Below are 22,150 nucleotides of genomic sequence, written 5' to 3' on the forward strand. Positions count from 1 at the left end.
CCAGGGTGGGCACTGACCCACATCTGGTCCCTCATGGCGTCCTGGCCGGGTCATGGCCTCTGGCATCCCTGACACTATATACATACATATATACACATACATCCACATATATATATACATATATATATATATATATATATATATATATCTACATATACACACATACATATACATATATATATACATACATATCTACATATATACATATACACGCACACACACATATATATAAACATATATATACATACATATCTACATATATACATATACACACACACACATATTTTATATATATATATATATATATATATATATACAGTCTTTGGGGTGCGAGCAACTGTTGCTGGGGTGCCAGAATCCATGAAGGAAGAAAAATGAAAAACATTATTTGTACAAAATCTTAATTTATTTATCCATTCCTAAATAATTAAATGGGCAGGCTATTTCATATCAGTGCAATACGCTGTTTGTTAAAACGGATGACTCCTGCTCTTACGCAAGTCTGCCTGGATATTATGAACTATCGTATCTGTTCAAGTTCTATTTAAATTTTAAATAGAAGGAATTTTTATTTAGTCGACAGAATATTATTCCGGAATAAATCAACTCAAACCTTAAATAACTTATAATATTTTGCTCTCCATAAAAATATATCCTGTCTAAATTATACAAGTTAGAAATAAAGTAAATGTTAAAAGAACAAACATTCAAATTTCTTTACTCTTATGTAATTTTATATAAAAATAAACTTAAATTTTAAATATCCCAAAAGATTTTGCTCTCCATAAAAATATATCCTGTCAAAATTATACAAATTCAAATATGAACATGGTGCATAACAAAACCTGGAAATATAAATAAAATTTGTTCTTTTCAGCAATAACAAATCAAATCATTCAGTTGTCTTTGCTCTTATGTCATTTTTTCAGAGCTGGACACGTGGCATCTTTTTTTGGCAACAAGTTCGTTTATGTTTGGTGTGAGGTTCTGTGTTGTGGAGATTCTCAGGATGGACTGCAGGTGCTCATCAGTGAGGCGACTCCTGTGTGCTGTTTTGTTAGTCTTCATCACTGAGAAGAGCTTCTCACACAGATATGTGGTACCAAACATGCACAAGGTTCGAGCCGCATGTAGACGGAGCTGGAGCATTTTGGGGAATGGAGTGAATAAACTGTGCGGGCCGTGCAGTATTGTACTTTGCCTTCAGTGTGCCATTACACTGCAGCTCAATCACCTCCATCTGAATCTGCACAGGTGCAGTTTCCACATCGACAGCAAATGGGTTGCGAAACAACTCAAAATTATTTTTTTGTTTTTCAAAGTCACCAAAGCGCCGTGAACTCAGTGCGCAGTGCGCCAGTTTATCAGCAAAGTGCGATTTGGGAACACCGTTGTGCCGACTTGGTTCAACATTACTTGGCAACAGGGAAAGTGGGGCAAGTTGCACTGGTGCATTTGTGTCTCCCATAAAAGTAGCTTCACTTGAAATCACTTTGTGATTTTGCACGGTTAAAACATCTGCTGAAGTGTCAGATTCTTCTTTAACTCTTCTGCTTTCTGTATCTTGTGCATTGCATTCAGGTCTTTCAGGTTATCTTGATGTTTTGTCTCATAGTGCCGTCTTAGATTAAATTCTGTAATTACAGCCACATTAGCTCCACAAATGAGACACACGGGTTTACCGCAATGTCAGTAAACATATACTCAGCCTCCCATCGGTTTTAAAGGCTCTATGTTCAGAATCACCTTTTCTCTTGGCATCGTGTAGGCTAGCTTCGCAATAACTTGCAGCATCATAAGCTAGACTTGATTAACACGGTAAGTGTTCGGCAAGGCAGCTGAAGCGCTGCATTATGGGATCTGTAGTTTATTGTGTTACCAGCGCTTCATATCCCCGGGCCATTAATAACAATAATATATAAAATGATCTCGCGGGCCGGATATAATTACACACAGGGCCGGATGTGGCCTGCGGGCCTTGAGTTTGACACATATGGACTAAATAGAACTTGAAAAGATATATTTTTTCAAATGTGATCGCGCAATTCAGATCGAGTTGACTCACACTACAGTACATCGAGCCCGCGTGCTATTGTGGTTTTGCCTGCGTGCCTCAAAAAGTTACCCTCCCCTCGCTCTTACTTTTTTACCGTTCATCTAATGAATACACTGAGTATGGCTTTACCAAAACAATCATTGATCGCCAATAAAGTATCCATCATTCATAAACCTTCAATTGGTGATCTGTCTTTCTGCATTAAACGCATATTTTTTCATATGTCTCAAACCAAGGGGATGCGAGGCTAAAATGAATCGGGAAGCGCGCGTACATACTCAAGTGCATCCCCTCTCGGGAATCGAACCTCGGCGCCAAAGGCGAAGCCTCTACTATTGCGCCACGGCGTGTGGTTTGTTTATTTGAGCGTAGCAGTGTAATTTTGTTTTTGTTCAGCACTCTTTGGAACTGTTGCTTTTTGTCTGGCACTGCGTCAGTTCACGTGAGCTGCTGAATATGGTTTTATATGTCACTCGCTCGCTTCCAATTGTTTCGCTGCCTTCTTAATTATATAATGTATGTTTTCTTCAGTGGTTTTTGGAGCTCTTCCTGGTTTTCTATGTACTGCGTGATTACGTGGGAGGCGTGATGATGTCACATGAAACTCCGCCCCCCACGGCTTTCGAGCTCAACTCCATTACAGTATATGCAGAAAAATAGCTTCCAGTTATGACCATTACGCATAGAATTTCGATATGAAACTTGCCCAACTTTTGTAAGGAAGCTGTAAGGAATGAGCCTGACAAATTTCAGCCTTCTACCTATACAGGAAGTTGGAGAATTAGTGATGAGTGAGTGAGTGAGTCAGTGAGGGCTTTGCCTTTTATTAGTATAGATGTATAAAGAAAGTATTCAGAAAGCCCACTTCTAATTTGAAATTACACCTGAAAATCTGTTTTATAGTAAACTTATATACCTTTCAGGCTTTATAGAGTTTGAGCTTCAACCCTTATTTGTTTGCAGATATTTGCAAAGATGTCCTCACTCTGAGGAAAGATGCAATAGACAGAAGCCCTACATACATGCACTGGAGAACCATAAAATGCTTGGTAAAGTGCACGGTAAATAAAGCCTGAATATCTCAAGAAAATACATTTTGTAATTTCCCCAGAACAAGACAAAATAGTCTATCCTATGATGGCTGCACTGCCACTCAGACCAATGTATTCATCTGCCTCACAGCTATGTAGTGTGTACATTGTGAAGAATCTTCACAAATACAACCGAACAAGAGTACTGAAATTATAAAAGCTAAAATGCTAATGAAGAAACCAGACAAATAAAACTCAATTTCTATTCCACTGAAGGAGGGAAATAGTGATTAGCAGTTAAGCATGAATTATGCAGCATAAAACTTCAGAATGCAATTCATCTGGTTCTTTTATCAGGTTCAATGTTTAACTCCTACCACAAAAATACAACTTGCTAGGGTGGGTCACAAGGACCAAGAAAATAGGTCTGTTGCAGTCAGCTTTTAGTAGTTAGACCCTACCACCACCTAGTGGCAAAAAAGAAAACAAGATGGGAAAACTCCTACTTTAGATACTCCCATTTTTCAGAACTTGATTTTTCCATTATAAGGAACTGAAGCCTATACCAGTAACCTTATATGCGCAGCATGAACCATTTGGAGTCCATTGTAGGCCAAACAAGACTGATGGAAATCTGTACAATCTAAATGTGTAGCATCTAAACTGGACATGCCAGGCCACAGCTACCATGCACAGAATTTGTTGAAAGAAAGAGAAATCCAGGAGGTGACAGACACACAAATATGGCAAAACATTTTTAACCAGCAATTAACTTAATCATGTGCATCTGCAGAAAATATTGCAGATTTCCCATGAACCAAAAAATTAAGAAAATTTCTTTGAGATCAACAGAACTAATAAATGAGAGGAAAACAGCAATGATAAAAAATAATCACCAAGTAATAACTAAATTTCTTGTTTTACAATTAGCATATCAGTTAGTCACAGGGATCTGCTGGAGCCAATCCCAGCCAACACAGGGCGCAAGGCAGGAACAAATCCCAGGCAGGGTGCCAGCCCACTGCAAGCTTTCACATTTCCGCACACTCTTAATTGTAATGTTATAGAAATAAGAATGGCTTGTAGAAGACCCAAAAAAAACACACAAGGTGTACATCAACAAGGTCACAGTCTGTCGAAAAGTGGTTGAAAACAACTTTTATGCCACCTTGCCTGGATTAACTTCAAGAAAGTTCTGGAACCTTAGAAGTCAGTTATTTACTGGCCTAATAAGAAGTCCACACACTAAGAATGAGGAAATCAATGCATCCTTGAGGCTCTTCAAGATATAAATGATAAAACAGGTTAATAGGAAATAAGGATTCAGCCTGCACAGCTATAAACACTTGCGGCATCGAACCAACTTTCCCTAAAATTTCAATTCATGTTTAGTCACGAAAATTTGTGACTAAAATTTCATGGTCATGAGGGAAACGTTGCATTCAAAATGCACTTTTATGCATACTAACAGTGCAAACAGCTGTAGCAATTCCAAAATAATATTTAGCGCTTCAAAACACAAATTCATGCATACCAATTGTAGAAAATAAATGACATTTCTGCAAACTCTTTCTCCATCGGACTCCTATACTTTGTCTTATCTCCCTATCAATAAACCTCATAAGTGCAGAGTCATCTAAAAATTTCTGCCAGTGACATGACCTTGTATTATATTGATACTCTGAAGTGTAGTGGGTGATGATCCAGTGCTGCTCACATTTATAGTGATTTTCATGGTAAAATGTTGAAGGTATAGTGATTGGCACAGGTGTAGCCTAACTATTAGATTTTTTTGTGCTGAGCTAGTAAGTCTCTTTGCTTAAAACAGCTGTCCACGTGCAGATAAATCTGTACACATGGGGTGCTAAATATTAAGGCAAATGTCCCCAACAATGCACTTGGCAAACAAAGACAGCTTTAAAATAATTGTTGCTTAACCAACAAGACTGTTATACTCTTATTAACCTATTTCTTTGGACATTTTCTTTTAATAATGTGGCAAAGTAAATAAATAGCAAAGAACACAATGTTAAACCATGGCTGCATGAAATGCAGTCATTTGAACAGTGGAGACAATTGCCTTTGCCATGCGCTTCATTCTGTCTTGACTGGCAGGCAACTTAAAATGTTTTGCTGGCAAATACATGCATTTAAAGATTCTTGGATGCAGTTTCTGAATACAGTATGGGGTTGTGATGAAAATTTATATTCAAGGCTCACTATCTACAAGTGTTTTAACAGTGGCTTTTTGGATAAGGAGATTCCAAATGTCAAAAGATTGCTGCACAGCCGAGTGGTAAAAAGCCACAATGCAAAGTAAAAGCCGAGTGCAAAAAAATCAGTTTACTGCAGTAATTCCTGTTCAAATCCATTAAAAACACAAAGACAGTAACATGAGGGGGATTTTAAACACACTACATGAATAAAATGCACCTCTTTGACCTCATCCTCAATGGGTGCCCATGAACCAAACACCTTGGTTTTCTTACACATTCTACAGTAAAGAACAAACAATATAAGGGCCAGGAGTTTAACCCATGCCCTTGCTGTGGGTTTACAGGCATGCCAGCTGAATTGCTAATAACATTAAAGTGGCCCAAACAATCACTCCTGCCAAGATAAGATGGCACTTGGGATATCAAAAACAAATACTTTCAGTGCCAATCAAGATCAATGTTCCAAAAAAAACTTCTGACTTTTTCCCCCCCCAGTATTGGTAGTACTGAATGACAGTCTGTATTTGACTATTGGATGATTTCAAGTAGATAAATTACTTGAGCCAGCAAAGTAACACGTTAGAAAAAGATGACCAAGAACTACATGCAGAAATGCCTCACAGTAATGATGCAGCACTGCATCACCAAATGACTTCCGTTTTTCTTTTTGACATGTCTAGAAATACATTGTCTTCAAGACTGGAGAATTTCAGGGCGAGACTGTGGAAATTGCACTAATATATATATATATATATATATATATATAAAAAAGCCAAAACACTAAACAGGTTTTTGTTATTGCCACTTTTATCTAATTACAGAGTCAGTTCATAAATAGCTTCATGCGTGATTTATGAGCACAATGATGTAACTAATCAAATGTGAGTTTTAATTGTTCAACCTGTAGTGTCACAATATTGTTAAGAGTAGACAAATGTAGGTGTGGTGAATCGACTGTATGGACCCTAGGAAGGAACAAAGGCTTTGCATTCATTCTACGATTATGCTGAACAGATTCAATGTGCTTTTAAGCACCCATCCCTTTTCTAACCAGTTTCATACAGTTCATTGTCATGAGGTAAACATTGCATGTAACATGCACTGTTATGAATAAAGGACACTGCTCACTAGCCGGTGCAAACAGCTGTAGCAAGTAAAAAGTGAGGCAGGATTATAAACCAAGTGGTTGTGTGGCTTGCTTGTACTGGTAATGAAGTGAGCTGCTCCAATTGTTAATACCAAAATAAAATTTAGTTCAATACTCAAAGCATTGAAATTATGCCAGTTAACAGAAAGGGCAATCCAAAGCATCATTGCTAAATACAGAGTCAGTTTCTAAATTTGTGTCATTTGTTTGGTTTTTGAAGTCAAACTAATGTCCATTAATATACCATAATCTCTAAAATGTGACAAAATGTCATATTTGAAAAGTACATTAACTAGTGGACTGCATTACACTTGCCAAACTGCAAGTACAGCTAATATTCAATTTTCTGGACTAGTACACAAGCTAATCAATAAAGTCTTAACTGTTATACCTGATATTTTGAGAGCAGCTCAACAAAACAGTCTTTTACACGAGTGCTGAAGTAATGGATTGATTAAATGCAGGGAATGAGAGCTCAAATATAGATTTAAAAAGGGCGAGGAAGATTTGTAAAAATATTCTAGGATTTTCTGACATTTGAAAATTAAATCAATGCAATTCTGTTACTCTAGTTTTTAAAACCAGCTAATAATGCAAATATCTTATAAGAAATGTTACTAATCTAACAGATTAAAAGTGAAAATACCAAGAATCTTGGAATACAGTACAGAAAAAAAAAGTTTGAATTTGTGTTTATAAATTGTATTTCAGTTACTGCTGAGAAATGGAGTACAAATTTAGAAAGTGCACATGGCAAGATAAATTAGTCGATATTCTTTATAAACCCTATGCTGAAATTCCCTCAAGATTCTAAGATTTCCCAATTACTGCTGCAGTAAGACCAAGACATAATTTAGATATCAAGAGGCATTACACCAAAAGAGAACACCTACATCTTAGTGATGGTGATAGAGAGTCCATACATAGGCAATCATGTGGAATACTGTGGCATGATGGGCAACTGGCACCACTCAAGAGTGTCTTGATGTGCTCTTGTCCTTGAAGATTAACATACACAGATCCTATGAACCCAATAAAATGTACATACAAGTCACTTAAACTTCAAAATTAAAACACTCATATCAAACGTTATTGTAAAATTTCACTGGCATTGGTATCAAATACTAAAATTCTGTAATGACATCACTGCCTTCCAAAGCTTGCAGTCCCAGAAATATGTATTAGAAAGCCTAGTAATTGTTTAGCTGGGTATTAACCACATATTTAAAATTTACAAGATGAGGTAGACTGCAAGTTCAGATTTATCAAATAAATACTTGTTTACAAGTCAAAAAACAGACAACTTAAAAAAAATTATATATAATTTTATTTTCAGAATAGATTGTTTTCAAATAGATAAATCTTGGATGCTTTAAAAGGAAAAACTTAAAAAGACACACATAAAAATCCATAAGTACACTTTTTTCAGCCCCCCTCCCACCCCACAAAAATAAAATTTAACAGCATAAGATAAAAAGTCATTAAGAGCTCTAAAAGAAAAAGAAAAAAAAAATGAAGCAAGTTCAAGTCCCTGCTAGCACCGCTTCTTACTGACCCAGTGATAGCGATCAACACGGGGCCCTGAAAAAGCAGCAGAAGGCTTGTAAGTCCTGTATGGAAGGTAGCAACTGTTAACCGCTGGCTGGTGATGATATGTTTCAGGGTAAGCCTTTCGTTTATAATGGCTCCAGGAAGGTACGGATTGCACAGCAAGGTCAGCAAACTATGAAAAGAAATGGAATACAAATTCTTACTCAGGCAATAGACTATGGCAAATATGGGTATTACCACATACCCATATAGTTTGAGGCATCTTTAGTTATTGAGAACTTGCAACAAAAAGTATGTAAAATGATTTCTTCAAGACCATGCACTGGGCATAGAAAGGCACTAATGTGTATATGAAAAGTTACACCTCACCTGGTAAACACTATTTGGATTACTGACAGTTGGGATGCTGTTCACCTCCTGACTACTGGTACTACTGCTACCGACACTGCCCTCGTCATCAGAGGATGTTCCAGAGTAATAATCAGAGGTAGCTTTCTCCACAGCAATAGCAATACGTTTGGAGATTTCACGGTCTTCATCCTTTCCCTCAAGCAGAGCCACACTCATGGGTCGGTTCTTTTCTCCATAACTAAATTGATGGGAGGGGGAAAGAGTTGGACTACAGAAAGGAGGAAATTTCACTGGAAACATGGCACAAAGGCAAAAAGGCTGATGTTTATTTTTAACATAAATATTACAGGAAAGTAATACAAAAATGTGAAGTCCTAAAAATGTTGTAGATGAAAATGGAGCTGGACAAATTAAATTTCATCCTTAACAAGATTGAGAATTACTAAACAGGTCTATACATTACACTGTGACCACATTTAACTGCCATAAAGAAATGCACTGAAAAACCCCACAAAACTCCATGTACTTTTCATACTCTAGGATGAATGTAAAAAAAAGCCAATCTCATTTGTTGCTTCAAAAGATTCAGCCACTTGTAACTTTCTACTTCAACTACACTCAAGCCACAAACTCCACCATTTATTTAAAACCCCACAAACCACTCCTTTTCTCTTCAGATTAAATATGGCTATAATATTTCATGTATGTTAAGCAGCCACTTTACACTTGCTGTTACATCCCTGTGTCAACATTCCAAACAGTTTAATTCTGTAACTCCCAAATGTGTAGGCATTTAGGCAATCCCACCTACAAACACCACATCCGCACAATTTAAAAGTATTCTAACCAATTTAAACCACTTTCATCTGTGAACAGATTACCCTGATAATTTACATACTTTTCAAATTACACACCTTTATTTGCTGCACTCTATAGTCTTGAAATCCGTGCATTAACAGTTGCATTGAAAGTGATATGTAGGGATTAATGGAAATGCAATAGCTGTGCAGGTATCCCAATGTGATGCGCAAGACCTGTTAAGCATTTTAACGTTTCCTCATAAACAATTTTCACTTTAAACGTTTCAAAAATGTATCCGCTTACCGACAGCATACTTCACGAGGGTCAACCCACACTGTGATCTCCCTTGGCAGTCCCAGGGCTTCATAGTCCACCCTGCTTTCCAAACATGCACGCTCCAACAAAGGGTCTCTAATTTGTTGCTTATTCATTCTTATACACCTGCAAGGTAGGCAAGGTAAAAATCATGCCTATTTTTTTGTATGCCAAGTTAATATCTTTGAGCAGCAGAGTACCACATTAAGACACAGGACTGCTTAAATGTTATTTTAGAAAATCCAACACACTCAGGATCAAACAAGGCAAATACCTAATTTTTATTCAATTTCCCAATGAAGCATTTCAAGTAGAGAGGTGTTTTAAAGACTAACACTACACCAGTTCCACTTGGCAGCACACCACACCTTTAAAACACTAAAGATAAAGGTCTTTATAAAATTAGTTTTGAATACATCGTAATACATTTAAGAAAGCCTTCCAGTAAACTACCTCAACAGATGGTTGTTGTACCTTTATTAGAAGTCCTATGACAAAACCACACACGCGCGCATGTTTAAGAACCTTAGCATGAGAAAAGCCAGAGAGCATTGCCAAGTTTTACTATTCTACTAGCCGATAGATTTTTACATCAGTTATGTCATAGAATATGAACAAATTTTGCCCCTTTAAGTGTAAGCTGAAACTACTGCTATGACAGACACCAATTTAAAAGTTAACTCAAGACTAAATAAAAGGAATCAACTTCTACTATAAAAACTGCAGTGTTCCTAAATTTAAAAAGCCAAGGCTATTAGATGATCCTATTGTACCTATTCAGCAAATAATCCTACCAATCTGATAAACATTAAAGGTGAATCTATAATAGAAATGACAGCCAAAAAGACCAAGGCAGCAACTAACTGATTGAACATTGCAAAAAGAAATCTTCCCCAACTAAAACATTAGTTCTGCGGTGGGCTGGCGCCCTGCCCGGGGTTTGTTTGTTTCCTGCCTTGCGCCCTGTGTTGGCTTGGATTGGCCCCGGTAGACCCCGTGACTCTGTAGTTAAGATATAGCGGGTTGGATGACATTGGGCTGGACAAAAACATGCAGCTTGTTAGGTTTTGAAGACCTTAAATAGCATGACACATCTCCCTGGAACAATACAGTCAAAGGAGATGGTTAGGTCTGTGGCACAATCAAAAATGGCAGTGTTTAGGAACAGGAGAAGAGGGGTTGGGGAAAAAAAAAATAAAAAACTGAGCTTCCCTACCTGTATGCCTGTCCTCTGTTGGGGGATTCTGGGTACCAGTGACCCTTGTACTTTTCAAACAAGAGTGCCGTTAGTTGGATAGCAAATCTCTCCAGGTCTTTCCGTCCCAGCTGGTCATGCTTTTTGGCAAGTCGAGTGAAGAAAAAGACAGTGGCAGCTATTTCTTCTTTCATTATTTATTTATTTTTTTTATTTTATTTCTTCTGGAACTCCGATCTCCAGCATAGCCCTCTGTGGACAAATACACAGCTCTCACAGAATCATTACCTTCATGCCATTATTTCACTCCAATACTCACCTCCTCAACAGGACAAATGAGGATTTAGGGAAGTTATATCCTACACAAGTTTGTCAAAGTCTTTAAAAATAAATAAAGCCGATGATGGGCATGTAGCAGTAACTTGAGATTTCCATGTTAAAAACACATAGCAATATGAATTAAACTACGCTAAAACGGATCAAAAGCAACATTTACAGCCATCCAAGACTTGGCACTTTGGCTGCAACCAAACTGGCATTGCACTAGACCGGAGGTATAGAACTTTAATCCGAGTGGTTATCATGACAGCAGAGGAATAAATCTAATCTCGTGAAAGAAAATTACAAGAGACGGAAAAATGAAAGAACATGAAAACAAAACAGTTAAACTACTGAAAGAGAGAATAGATTCCTGAGGTACAACAGATTGCCAGTGTAAATGCTTTGTGTAAAAACTTTAGTAAAACTTACAAAACTAATCTTAAAGTGCAGCTTGAACATGTGACCATTGTGAAAGACAAGTATGAATGATCACTTAACCAAGTCACCCGACATAATATGGTAGCAGACAAGGAAGAAGTCAAAAAAAAAAAAAATCGATGAAGTTAATCTTGCCTTAAACATTCTTCAAAACAAGTTTGTAAAATCTGCAGAGTATCAGTTATTGCAACAATTCAATAAACGGCGTAAAGGAGGTAGATGTATTATTTCAAATAAATAAATACACACTTTGTTTATATGTGACGCAGGATAAATCTTACAGCTTACAGTCCAGTTGGAAAGTTTAATGCCACCGATCGACACTGTGCTGACTGGCTATACATTCACACCATTTTGATATTTTCTCGGATTATTGAGGTTATCCGGTGTCCAGCCTCTTTCTTCTCATTACCAGTAAATTGAAATGTAACCACTTTACAAGTGCCGTCACGCGAAGCAAGTCTTGCTAACCGAAATGCGTTCTCTTCCTTCTCTCTCCGTTACAGGAATACGTTCAATGTATGCATCAACAGCGAGCGCGCAGAGAACAACCTTGTTTGCAGTATCCAATACTGCTATAGCACCATATGCAAAGCCCATGGTATCGATTCCTCGTTCAAAACACGCCGAAAATAGACATATTTTCGTGTCACATTCCACATTTTAAGCACCGCTGCACGTCACTTCACAAGCTTGGCGGATAATTCCCCTTTCTTATTGGTGTCTTTGCTTGTCAGTCATCTCAACAGGTGGTTTCGCAGGTTGCGAGATGGAGGTCATGCCGTGGAAAGTGTTTAAATATTAATTCCCATCAAAAGGAAGGCTCTCAATGATGCCTTAATAGCACTGTCTTGCCAGGTACTGCAACATATGCTACGTTAAATAGATGGCGGTACATTTTACACGGGATTAGCACTTGGATGAACTCGGCTAACTTTACTACAAAAAGTTCACAAACACGTCCGCGCCGGACCCATGGTTTAACGCACACGTTTAGTACAATCACTTAAGTCATTCATAGGTGTAAAGGGCATGCGATATTCACAATTAGCAAATGTGAGAACAGACGAGGACTGATACCGCGGTTTATCCAGTATCGTCGACAAGTAGCCGCCTGCCGCTAAAAGTACTCATACTTTTGATGGACCCCCTCCAATGTTCGATAAGACCCGACCATTATACGCGACATATCAAAAATGCGATTGCACCCAAATTTATGAGTAACTGCTGGGTGCAAAGAAAACACACATAGTTTCGGAATGCCACATTGACATTTCTTTCTGCATATGTTGAATTGCCGACTATTAGGCAGTAACTGCGCGCGCAGCACAGTCACTTTTTTTTTTTAAAGCGGGAAGCTTTCGGCGCGTTTTTTTGCCCGGTTTACTACTGAAAGACGACACTATCTGGAGAAAACAAAAGAAACTAAATTTCACTGCATAGAAAGGGGGGAAAAATAACTACATCAATACCTGCACCTCAGAAGCCCCGTACTACCTTGGCACCCACTAAAAGATACTTTTTAATGGTTGTGCTTTATAGAAGCAAGAATATGGTGCACCTGAGGAGCTGTGACGTCATCGATGTCCGACCGAGAAGCAGGGAGTGGTCGTAGTAGTCGAGCGTCAGCGGCCTTAGTACGGCAATCGGTTTGAACTGAAATCTTCATCCCAATATTGAGTATGTGGCATGGATCAGATCCTAAGCCCGTTGTAAAAAGGTGTTCATAGCTTCTTTGGGGAGTTAATACAACTGGGTGCAAACTGGTAAGTGATGACATAACGAAGAGGAATGATCGAAAATACAGTATCTGCAGCATACCCTATGTAATTAAATCTTGAAGTGTTTAACTTTGTATCAAAACATGAAACCGGACTTCGTCGTGAAAGGTTCTTGCTTTTGTTAAAGCAGTACACTGTATTATGAAATGCCACAGCAAGGCCGTTCAATTTTGCATTGTGACATGCTGTATCCGAAATGGCAAGACAGTCGCTCATTTAGGTCTATTTGTTTGTATACTTGATAACCATTACACAGTATATGATCACATTTACCACTTACAGTTTTTATGCTTCTAATGATTTAAACCATGTTTTGTAAGAGATGAATAATGCTCTTTGTCATATGACAGTTATCAATTTGGAAGAGACAGGGAAATAACGTTGTTGGCTAAGAAATACAAGATACAGCTACTGTTTATAAATCGTTTTAAAAACAATCATAGCTTCACAGATCCAGCATCCTGTGTTTGAATACTGCATCCAGGCGGTTTTTTTTTTTGTGTGGGATTTGCACATTATTCCCCTGTCTGTTTAGGTTTTCCTCCCGAATCCCTAAAGATGTGCATGTTCGGTTGATTGGTAATTTCAAATTGGCCCCAGGGTGAGTGTGGGTGTGGGTATGTGGGAGTTCAGGGTTGGGACCACTATGACTATTAACTGGATTAAGTGGATCTGAGAACTTTATGCTATGTTAAATTAAAAAGAGAGTTCGATTTTGGTTTCAATAAATTTATCTAAAAATCTGCACATTTTTAAAATTTTAATTAGAAACGTAACATTCCATTCAGTCAAGTCAAATTTAACAAATCAAAGCAAAATTCCACCCCCACCCAAGAGGAAGAGAAAGGAGCCAGCAACCTGTAAAAGGAGCAAGAAAAGAAGGGTATCCCTTTCCCCCGAAGTAGAAGCTTATTCTAAAATGTTATTGATTAGATCCTGCCATATTTTTAAAAAGTTTTGAACAGATCCTCTAAGTGAGAATTAGATTTTTTCCAATTTCAGGTAGTATAGAACATTGGTCTGCCTCGCAGTTAGGAGATCCGGGTTCACTTCCCGGGTCCTCCCTGCGTGGAGTTTGCATGTTCTCCCCGTGTCTGCGTGGGTTTCCTCCGGGCGCTCCGGTTTCCTCCCACAATCCAAAGACATACAGGTTAAGTGGACTGGCGATTCTAAATTGGCCCTAGTGTGTGCTTGGTGTGTGGGTGTGTTTGTGTGTGTCTTGCGGTGGGTTGGCACCCTGCCCAGGATTGGTTCATGCCTTGTGCCCTGTGTTGGCTGGGATTTGCTCCAGCAGACCCCCGTGACCCTGTGTTCGGATTCAGCGGGTTGGAAGATGGATGGATAGAACATTGGTTACCCACTGACGTTAAGAGTGGAGAGGTGGGATTCTTTCAGCAAGATAAGTCTACGTGCTAGTTGTGTAGTAAAGGAAATTACAGTTTGTTTGGTGTAGTGATTTCAGTATTATCATGTTAACACAGTGAAATAAAATTCTTACTTACATCGCCAAAGCATGCATATAGCTAGCTTGGATGGGTGCATACTTAAACATGACTTGCATAATGATTGTTTATTTGATTCATTTAGCAAAAAAAGTGAGTGTGGTATGTACAAATGTTTTGGCACCCTGCCAGTCGGTTGCTAGTTAAACGTCTTTTGCAGAAATCACAGTTTTCAGACATTTCTGGAGCCAACTAGAGCTTTTTGTACTGTTCTGATCTTGTTCTAAAAAATTTTACAATTCCTTTATGCACATGTCTTTCGACTTAAAAAATGTTTTGCCCTTCTTGCTAACACTCTACACAGATGGTCAACAATAGTTAGGGACTTTGAAAGCTAGAATCTTACCGTTCATTATTTTTATAAGTAGTTAATGGTGTATTTTGATGTACTGTGTGTTTCAAATTTTGTCTTTATTAAATGTCCAATCTTTTATAGAGGCTGCTTAATTTTGTATGAACAAGGCTGTGCTGTAGACTATGGGACCACAACTGTGTTATCAGCTAAACCTTTTTGTAACTTCTTTTCAGTATTATGTATGATTTCTGCTTTGCACATTTTTTTTATTTATCTTTTATTGATTTTAATTAGAAGCAGATAACATTCCATATAATCAAGTCAAACTTAACAAGGCAAAATTCAACCCCTACCCATGAGAAAGACCAGCGAGCCTCTCTGGTAGTACACCAAACAAAGCTGTTAAAGAGTTCAGACTGATTGTGACAACAATACTGTCTGATAGACATTCAAAGATTTTTGCTTAAAATGTTGTTAATTTGGTGCATGCCCAGAACATGTAATCTAGCTCCAGCCTCACTGGACCAGAACATTCACAGATTTAAACTTGCCCTGGCAACATTTTGGAAAAGTTGTAAACAAGATAAATGCGCTTGAAATAAAAAATTAAAGTTGAATGACTGAACGCTTTGCACATATAGAGCTTGAGTGTATTCTGTGCATGGCTGCCTTTTTCTTCTTTTCTGAAATATTAAGTGACAGATAATTTTCTCAATGTACTCTGGATTCTTCGAACGGAAGGGACTTTAAAATATTTTTATAAATTGTAGAGGTGCTATCTGAGTCTTCAAGACTGATCAACATTTCTTCTGGAATAGAACTAGGTGTTAGGTGAGGAAAATTGGGCAGGTTCAGTTTAGCAAAGGTTCTAGCTTGAAGGTAGTGGGAAGTAAAATTTAAAGCATAATTGTTCATGGGATGTGAAGACATTATCTGTGCATATGTCTCTAAGTGTTTTAATCCTAGACATTTTCCAAACAAATACTGTATATGTTTGAGAGATACTTAGAATTACAATTACCTCACTGTAAACTTGCACTACGGTTGCAATATTGCACAACCTGAGCCACTTTATGAACCATTTGCACCATCTGCAGTATATGTATATATATACTGTACTTATTCTTTCACGTTGTATATTTTTCATTTTTTTATTATTAGTATTATTATTATTATTATTTTATAGGAAAATAAGATTATGGAGGATTTGCATATTGAATCTCATTGCACCATACAATAACAATAAAGGAATTCAATTCAATAGAAGAAAGCGCATATTTATACATAATGACGACTGGCTTCTAAGTCGATTTAAATTTCCAAACACTATGTTCTTGTAGCTGTTGATATTATGAAGTTGAAATGCAGCAAAGTATGTATATTACATTATACAGAGACATTTTTAACTTTCTTTAAATAATGTATACTGTTAATATTTAAATTTATGGGCACGATGGTGCCCCATCAAGGGATTGGTCCTGCCTCGTGTTGTATGCTTGCTGGGACTGGATGGAAAGATGGATGGAATTATCAGACATGTACTACGGAGATATTTCAGTGTTTCTTAAAAGTTTTGAAGTATCTGCATTTTAAACTTACAGATGGTCTGACATTTATTAAAGAGCTTATTGTGTGGCGATTGGTTACGTAGAGAAAGAAAAGGATGGACAGGAATTGGGGTTGGTAAGTTTGAAAAAGACAGTACTTCTGCATTAAATTATTTCATTGAGGGTCGCGCATGTACCAGCAAGCATCTTGCAGAATGCAGGAACAATCTCTGGTTGGGGCACACATGTTTAATACATGCTTTAATTCATTTAATCATGGAAATGATAGCAAGTATACATCTTAGTATTGAAATTATTCAGAGAGCTGTAATATCATGACTGTAATGTATTCTGTGTTCTGTCGGTGTGAAAGAAAGCCTGTTTAAGAAGCACATAGTGATTCTCACACATAGAGCACATAAAAGAACACAAGCGCAAAGCATTTAACGTGCTACTTTAGTTACGATGGGATCTGAGAAGCTCAAGTAAATTTAATATTGATTTTAAGATTAAGTTTACAACGTTCTACTTTAAAGACAAAATAAACAACAAGATTAAAGTGGACATTTCAACCTTTTTTTTCCAATGTGTCCATATTTTTTTTCTTTTCTCTGTACCATAATATGCTTCCTTATGATACTCCGATATTGAGCTATGATTTGCCTTTTCATGGCGACTTTGATATCTGACCACTTCTTTTTTTATTTCGGGCATTGTGCGGCTTTCTGAACTTGAACTTTCGCGTGTCTTCATCACTCTGTATCACTCCATCAACTTCCTTTTGTTGTTTATACCACTGCTTAAGCCAACAAATAGTACGTTTTTTCTTGCTTCCACTTCACGTTCTCTGAAATTCTTTTTTTCACATGCTTTTGCCATTGTCTTATACCAAACACTAAATGGGGAAGGTGATAGTTATATTGATTTGCATATTAAAATATGCAAAATTTTGGGAGGAGTTAGGGTGGGGCGGCAGGCGCATGTATTTGCATTACTTTTCACGCTGACCAGGATGTATGGAGCTGAAGTGCATGGAAATTGGCTTATGCACGGTTTTGTGCATCTGAATTTTTTTGTGTGTTTGCATGTTTCCACTTTTGTCTGTACTCCATGTTTTACTGTGAGTTCTACACATGGTGTTATGCATGAGGCTTCAGGTCTTTATAGCTTGTATATTTGCCACCCAGTAATAAACCTGAAATTTAGGTAGTGCCAGGCCCCCTTCTGCTTTAGTTCTTTGTAGTATTGCCCTTTGGATGCGTGGATGTTTCGAGTTCCAAATAAATGTGGTTATGATTGAATCTAATTTCTTAAAAAATTATTTCTTAATGTATATGGGGATGCACTTAAATAGGAAGAGATGCTTGAGAAGGATGGTCAATGTTGATTCTCCCTCCTAATGTTAGATGGAGGGTAGACCATCTATTCACATCTTGTTTAATTTCTTTCCCTGCAGACAGCAAAATTTTGTTGACATAAAGCTTCATATTTACTTGTGATATTTATCTCTAGATAGTTAAACTGAACTGCTAAGATAAATGGGAAGGTGTCCAGTCCTTTGAGCATTTAACCAGTTTTTCAGCAGTTATAATGGAGATATATGTATTTCTAAGTCTACTAGATCTTGCTTCGACTTTGAAAGTTCTTCTTAACTTCAACTTCTTATTATATTATCATTTTATAGACTTTCCCTGACTTATACAAATCAGTTATCCCCCCAACCAAGTCCTTACCCAGAAGTGGTAATAAGTGTTTACCCGGCTAAATTCGTTTTGCCTCATATTCTGCAAAAACTGAAAAATGTTTGGGAATTTGGGTGAACTCTGCAAAATTCATTGAAGTCAATAAAGAAGGAGTAACTGAGCCAGTTTTGATTGGTTATATCAATGCAGTGTTTTTTAAGTGTCCCTGAGGGCTAGGGAAGTATCTGCCAACTGTGCTGCACTGATTATTACAGGCAAAACTGCGACCTGAGCTGTGAGGCAGCGGTGCCACTACACCTTGTGCCTCCCTGAGATTAAATAATACTTTGAGTCCTTTATCTCTCTTTCTCTGTGTCTCTCAAACTCCTATCACTATGACTGACTAACACTGAAGGAGCCTGTTTTATAAGGGGTTAGAATTATATACTTGACCCTGTCACTACCCAATCTGTGGTATAGAGGAAGGAGCATAACCTGCTTATTTCAGCAGTGAATACACAACATACAATGAATGTATGCAGAACAACAAAGTATTTTAATAATATTCTCATTATTGTCAGCAGATATACCCCACAAATGAAAATACTGCAAGTTTTTTAAAACGATGCAGGATGCAAATCAAGCTGGAGTACCAATCAGGTTACATCACACATGCATGTATACACAATATATTATTCATCAATGCCTGCACAAAGCAGGTTGGGCAGCCCCATAATGTATGAGGTAAAGTGCACTAACTGTATGCGTAAGTGAAAGTTCTGTGCATGCGCAATGCAAATCGGGATTATTGAACAGATATATAACTAATCAGTACTACTCAGCACCTTAGAGGAGTGCAAAGCCAACATCCTGGGATGTTAGGTGAATGAAAGGATTTCTTCACTTGTCTGAATTTAATGCCCAAGGAGTCAATCAAGTTTTGAAACATTTAAAAAAAAAATCATTCAACTGGAATGGCGCCCAAATTTATGCATATGGCACTTCCATCTACAGTATATTAATTTTCAAACATGTTTAATCCAGTTAATGCTTGCAGGCTCCCTCCAAACCAAACACAACCTACCTCCAACGCAAACACACATACTCATTCTCATTGGGCAATTAAGAGCCTCCAGGCTGATGCATGTGAAAGTTACAAGAAGATTCAAACATGACACAGACTATTGTCAGGCTATAATGCTGCAGCAGCGCTGTAACATTCTATATAATATTTCCTGTTTAAAAAATACTCACTAAAGGAATAATATTTTATCACAAATCAGCACCCATAAAAATAAATGAAAAGTGCTAAACACTCACCAATAAATTGAAAAACATGAGGTAAAGTTATAAGTTCACTTAAAACTTACAAAGAAAAATACAGGCGCTTCTTATAAAGACCTAGCGTTCTAAACTAAACACAATTGTTTATGAACATGAATCAAATAATTATGCAGGCCTGCTACAGTATGAGACACTTGTCAAAGCACCAGATGAATACAGTTTGAAAGTAAATGCTGATCCCAGACAGTATTAGTTAGATGGCCAGTTTTTCCACTAATTTCAACTATTTCTTAACATTTCAAGTTTGAAGAAAAAACGTTCCTATGCAAAACCTTTAGGCTTATTCATTGTGATAACATAAAGACATCAGCAATACAGGAGTACCTTGCAATAGAACTAGTGTTTCTTTTGGTCTACAGGGCAGAGTCTTTACGGAATGTAGATAGGATGCACCCTGGACCACTCCAATGCGGGTATACCAACCACAGTTCAACTGGACAAGACCCGGGGTAAGTCCACAACACAACAGATAGATTATATTTCTTGACCACTCTGGGAGAATCTAGGAGCTAAAAGTTAGTGGGGACAGAATAGTCTAGTCTGTCCAGTTTGGCATGCAATACCACTGTCCAGCCTTACTGTTAATATTCTATGACTGCTGCATAATTAAGATAGCCTAGTATCTGGGATGGGCCAGGGACAGATAGCAGTACAAATGTAACAAAACAGTAAAATACAATAGGATGCATGATCTCATCTTTGCTCCATTGTATATCACTGCTTCTTTTTAGTTTCCCACCCAAATTATTGCTTTTGTGTTGAATACATTTTTTGGACTGAAATACATCATGCAAAAAATGAACAAAACATTTGCATCATAAGAAAGAATGCTGCTCATCTTCTTGAATGCAAAAAAAATGTAATTGCAGCTCTTTATTTTACCTTTTGAGATCCTCCTACATTATATAATATTATGTACATAAACTTATTCTTCATCTTTTTCCACTTCTATGTTGGGTCAATGTGCTTAATCCACCTTCTCCAACCCCTTATTCTTTAGATCTACCTCAGCTTTGGCCTCCCTCACTTTCTCTTCCCCTATACTTCCATTCCCATCACTCTGCCAACATATTAATTGTCTCATCACATTACATGTACTTCCCTCTTCTACCTACCTTCCTGTACTTACTGTAGATATCTCTCCCAATTCTGTTGTACATCTGATTGTCTCATTTCTTATTCTGTTCTTTTTAGTAACTCCACACATCCATCTTAACATTCTAATTTCTTCCACATCTGACTTTTTCTGAGCTTTCTTTACTGCCAGTGTCTCTTCTGAATCCTGATCATCATTAAACCCTCATATATTCTTCTTCCTTTTTATCTTCAAAACAATATCTTATAAAGCTCTTCTCCATTCTTCCAACTTCCTCTCCACTTCTTCTTTTCTGGTGCTATACAACACAATGTCTTCAACAAAAAGCATTCGCCAGAGAGATTGGTCTTTTATTCCATGACTCAAAACATCCATAACCAGATCAGAGAGGTGAGAACTTAAAGAAGATCCCTAGTAGAGACCTAGTTCAACTTTTGCCCCCAACACTGCTTTTATGTCGACTTCTCACTCCCTCATACATATCTTGGACAGTCCTCACATACTTCTCTGGCACTCCTTTCTCTCTCATGCACCTCCATACCTTTTGATGTTGTATTCTATCATAAGCCCTCTCCAAATCAATAAACACTATATGTAGACATTACTCTTTTTCTCAATGCATCTCTGCGAGATGTCTCAATGCAAAGACTGCATCAGTTGTTCCCCTCTCTGGCATAAATCCAGATTGCTCCTGCTGAATGGTGGTCTCTTTCCTAAGCTTTGTTTCTATAACTCTTTCCAAATTTTCACTGTTTTTTTCTTTCTTGTGTTCACAAACAATCTAGCTAATTCAACAAGTAGCAACTGATCTTACACTAAAAGAATGAGCCTTGACCTATTCTTGTTTAACATCCATTCATAAAGAATACCGTCGGAACAAACACCACTTTAAATGAAATGAATGTTATGTTTATGCATGTCCACAATGGGGCAGTAATGTAACATCACAGACTCATTTCCCCATTGTATTCCTTGTGAGAAGTAGCTTGCTTCACACACACTTACAAAGTAAGACAGTGTACATGAAAACGTCTGGATCTTCAAAATTCATGACAATAATATCAAGCAATCTTACTTAATTTATTCTATGGACCATTACAAGTGTTTTACAAAGTAAGCAGAGTACCACAGGATGTAACAAGATATTACCCTAGGTTCTTGTCTATAAGCCGGACTCGTGTATAAGCCGGAGACCAAAAGTCATACGAATTTTTAAAATAAAATCTTATCATGGATAAGCCGAACGTACTATAACCTATAACTAATAGAAGGGAGGGAGGTCATTTAATTTCTTTAAGGGGGGAGAGAGTGTGAGATATTGGCGTCTCTCTCACTCCCCGCATGGCGCGGTTGGAGCGGCCGGAGCGCGGTTTTTCTGCTCTGGCGCGCCAACACACGCGCGCGTAGCGGTCATTTAAATTGTGATTTTGTTAAATTTTTGTTTTGTGAAATTTGTTAAAATGGATAATGTAAAGAAGACT

General features: G+C 37.5%; 2 protein-coding genes across 2 annotated transcripts in view; one reads left to right on the plus strand and one right to left on the minus strand.

Moving 5' to 3' along the window:
- Positions 1-7,906: 7,906 nt before the first annotated feature.
- On the minus strand, positions 7,907-12,945 carry btg4 (B-cell translocation gene 4). The gene is made up of 5 exons (XM_039762516.1): positions 12,895-12,945; positions 10,685-10,915; positions 9,457-9,594; positions 8,371-8,590; positions 7,907-8,173 (listed from the first exon to the last, which is right to left on the minus strand). The coding sequence occupies exons 2-5, from the start codon at positions 10,855-10,857 to the stop codon at positions 7,985-7,987; spliced, it is 720 nt and encodes a 239-aa protein (XP_039618450.1). The 5' UTR covers positions 10,858-10,915; positions 12,895-12,945; the 3' UTR covers positions 7,907-7,984.
- A 216-nt stretch (positions 12,946-13,161) lies between these two features.
- Positions 13,162-22,150, plus strand: part of hoatz (HOATZ cilia and flagella associated protein) — a 97,558-nt gene continuing 88,569 nt past the window's right edge. Inside the window, exon 1 of the mRNA XM_039763950.1 lies at positions 13,162-13,188. The gene's annotated coding sequence lies outside the window, so the exon portion shown is untranslated. The remainder of the gene's footprint in view (positions 13,189-22,150) is intronic.

The sequence above is a fragment of the Polypterus senegalus genome, chromosome 9 (genome assembly GCF_016835505.1).
Source record: "Polypterus senegalus isolate Bchr_013 chromosome 9, ASM1683550v1, whole genome shotgun sequence".
Taxonomy (NCBI): Eukaryota; Metazoa; Chordata; class Cladistia; order Polypteriformes; family Polypteridae; genus Polypterus; species Polypterus senegalus.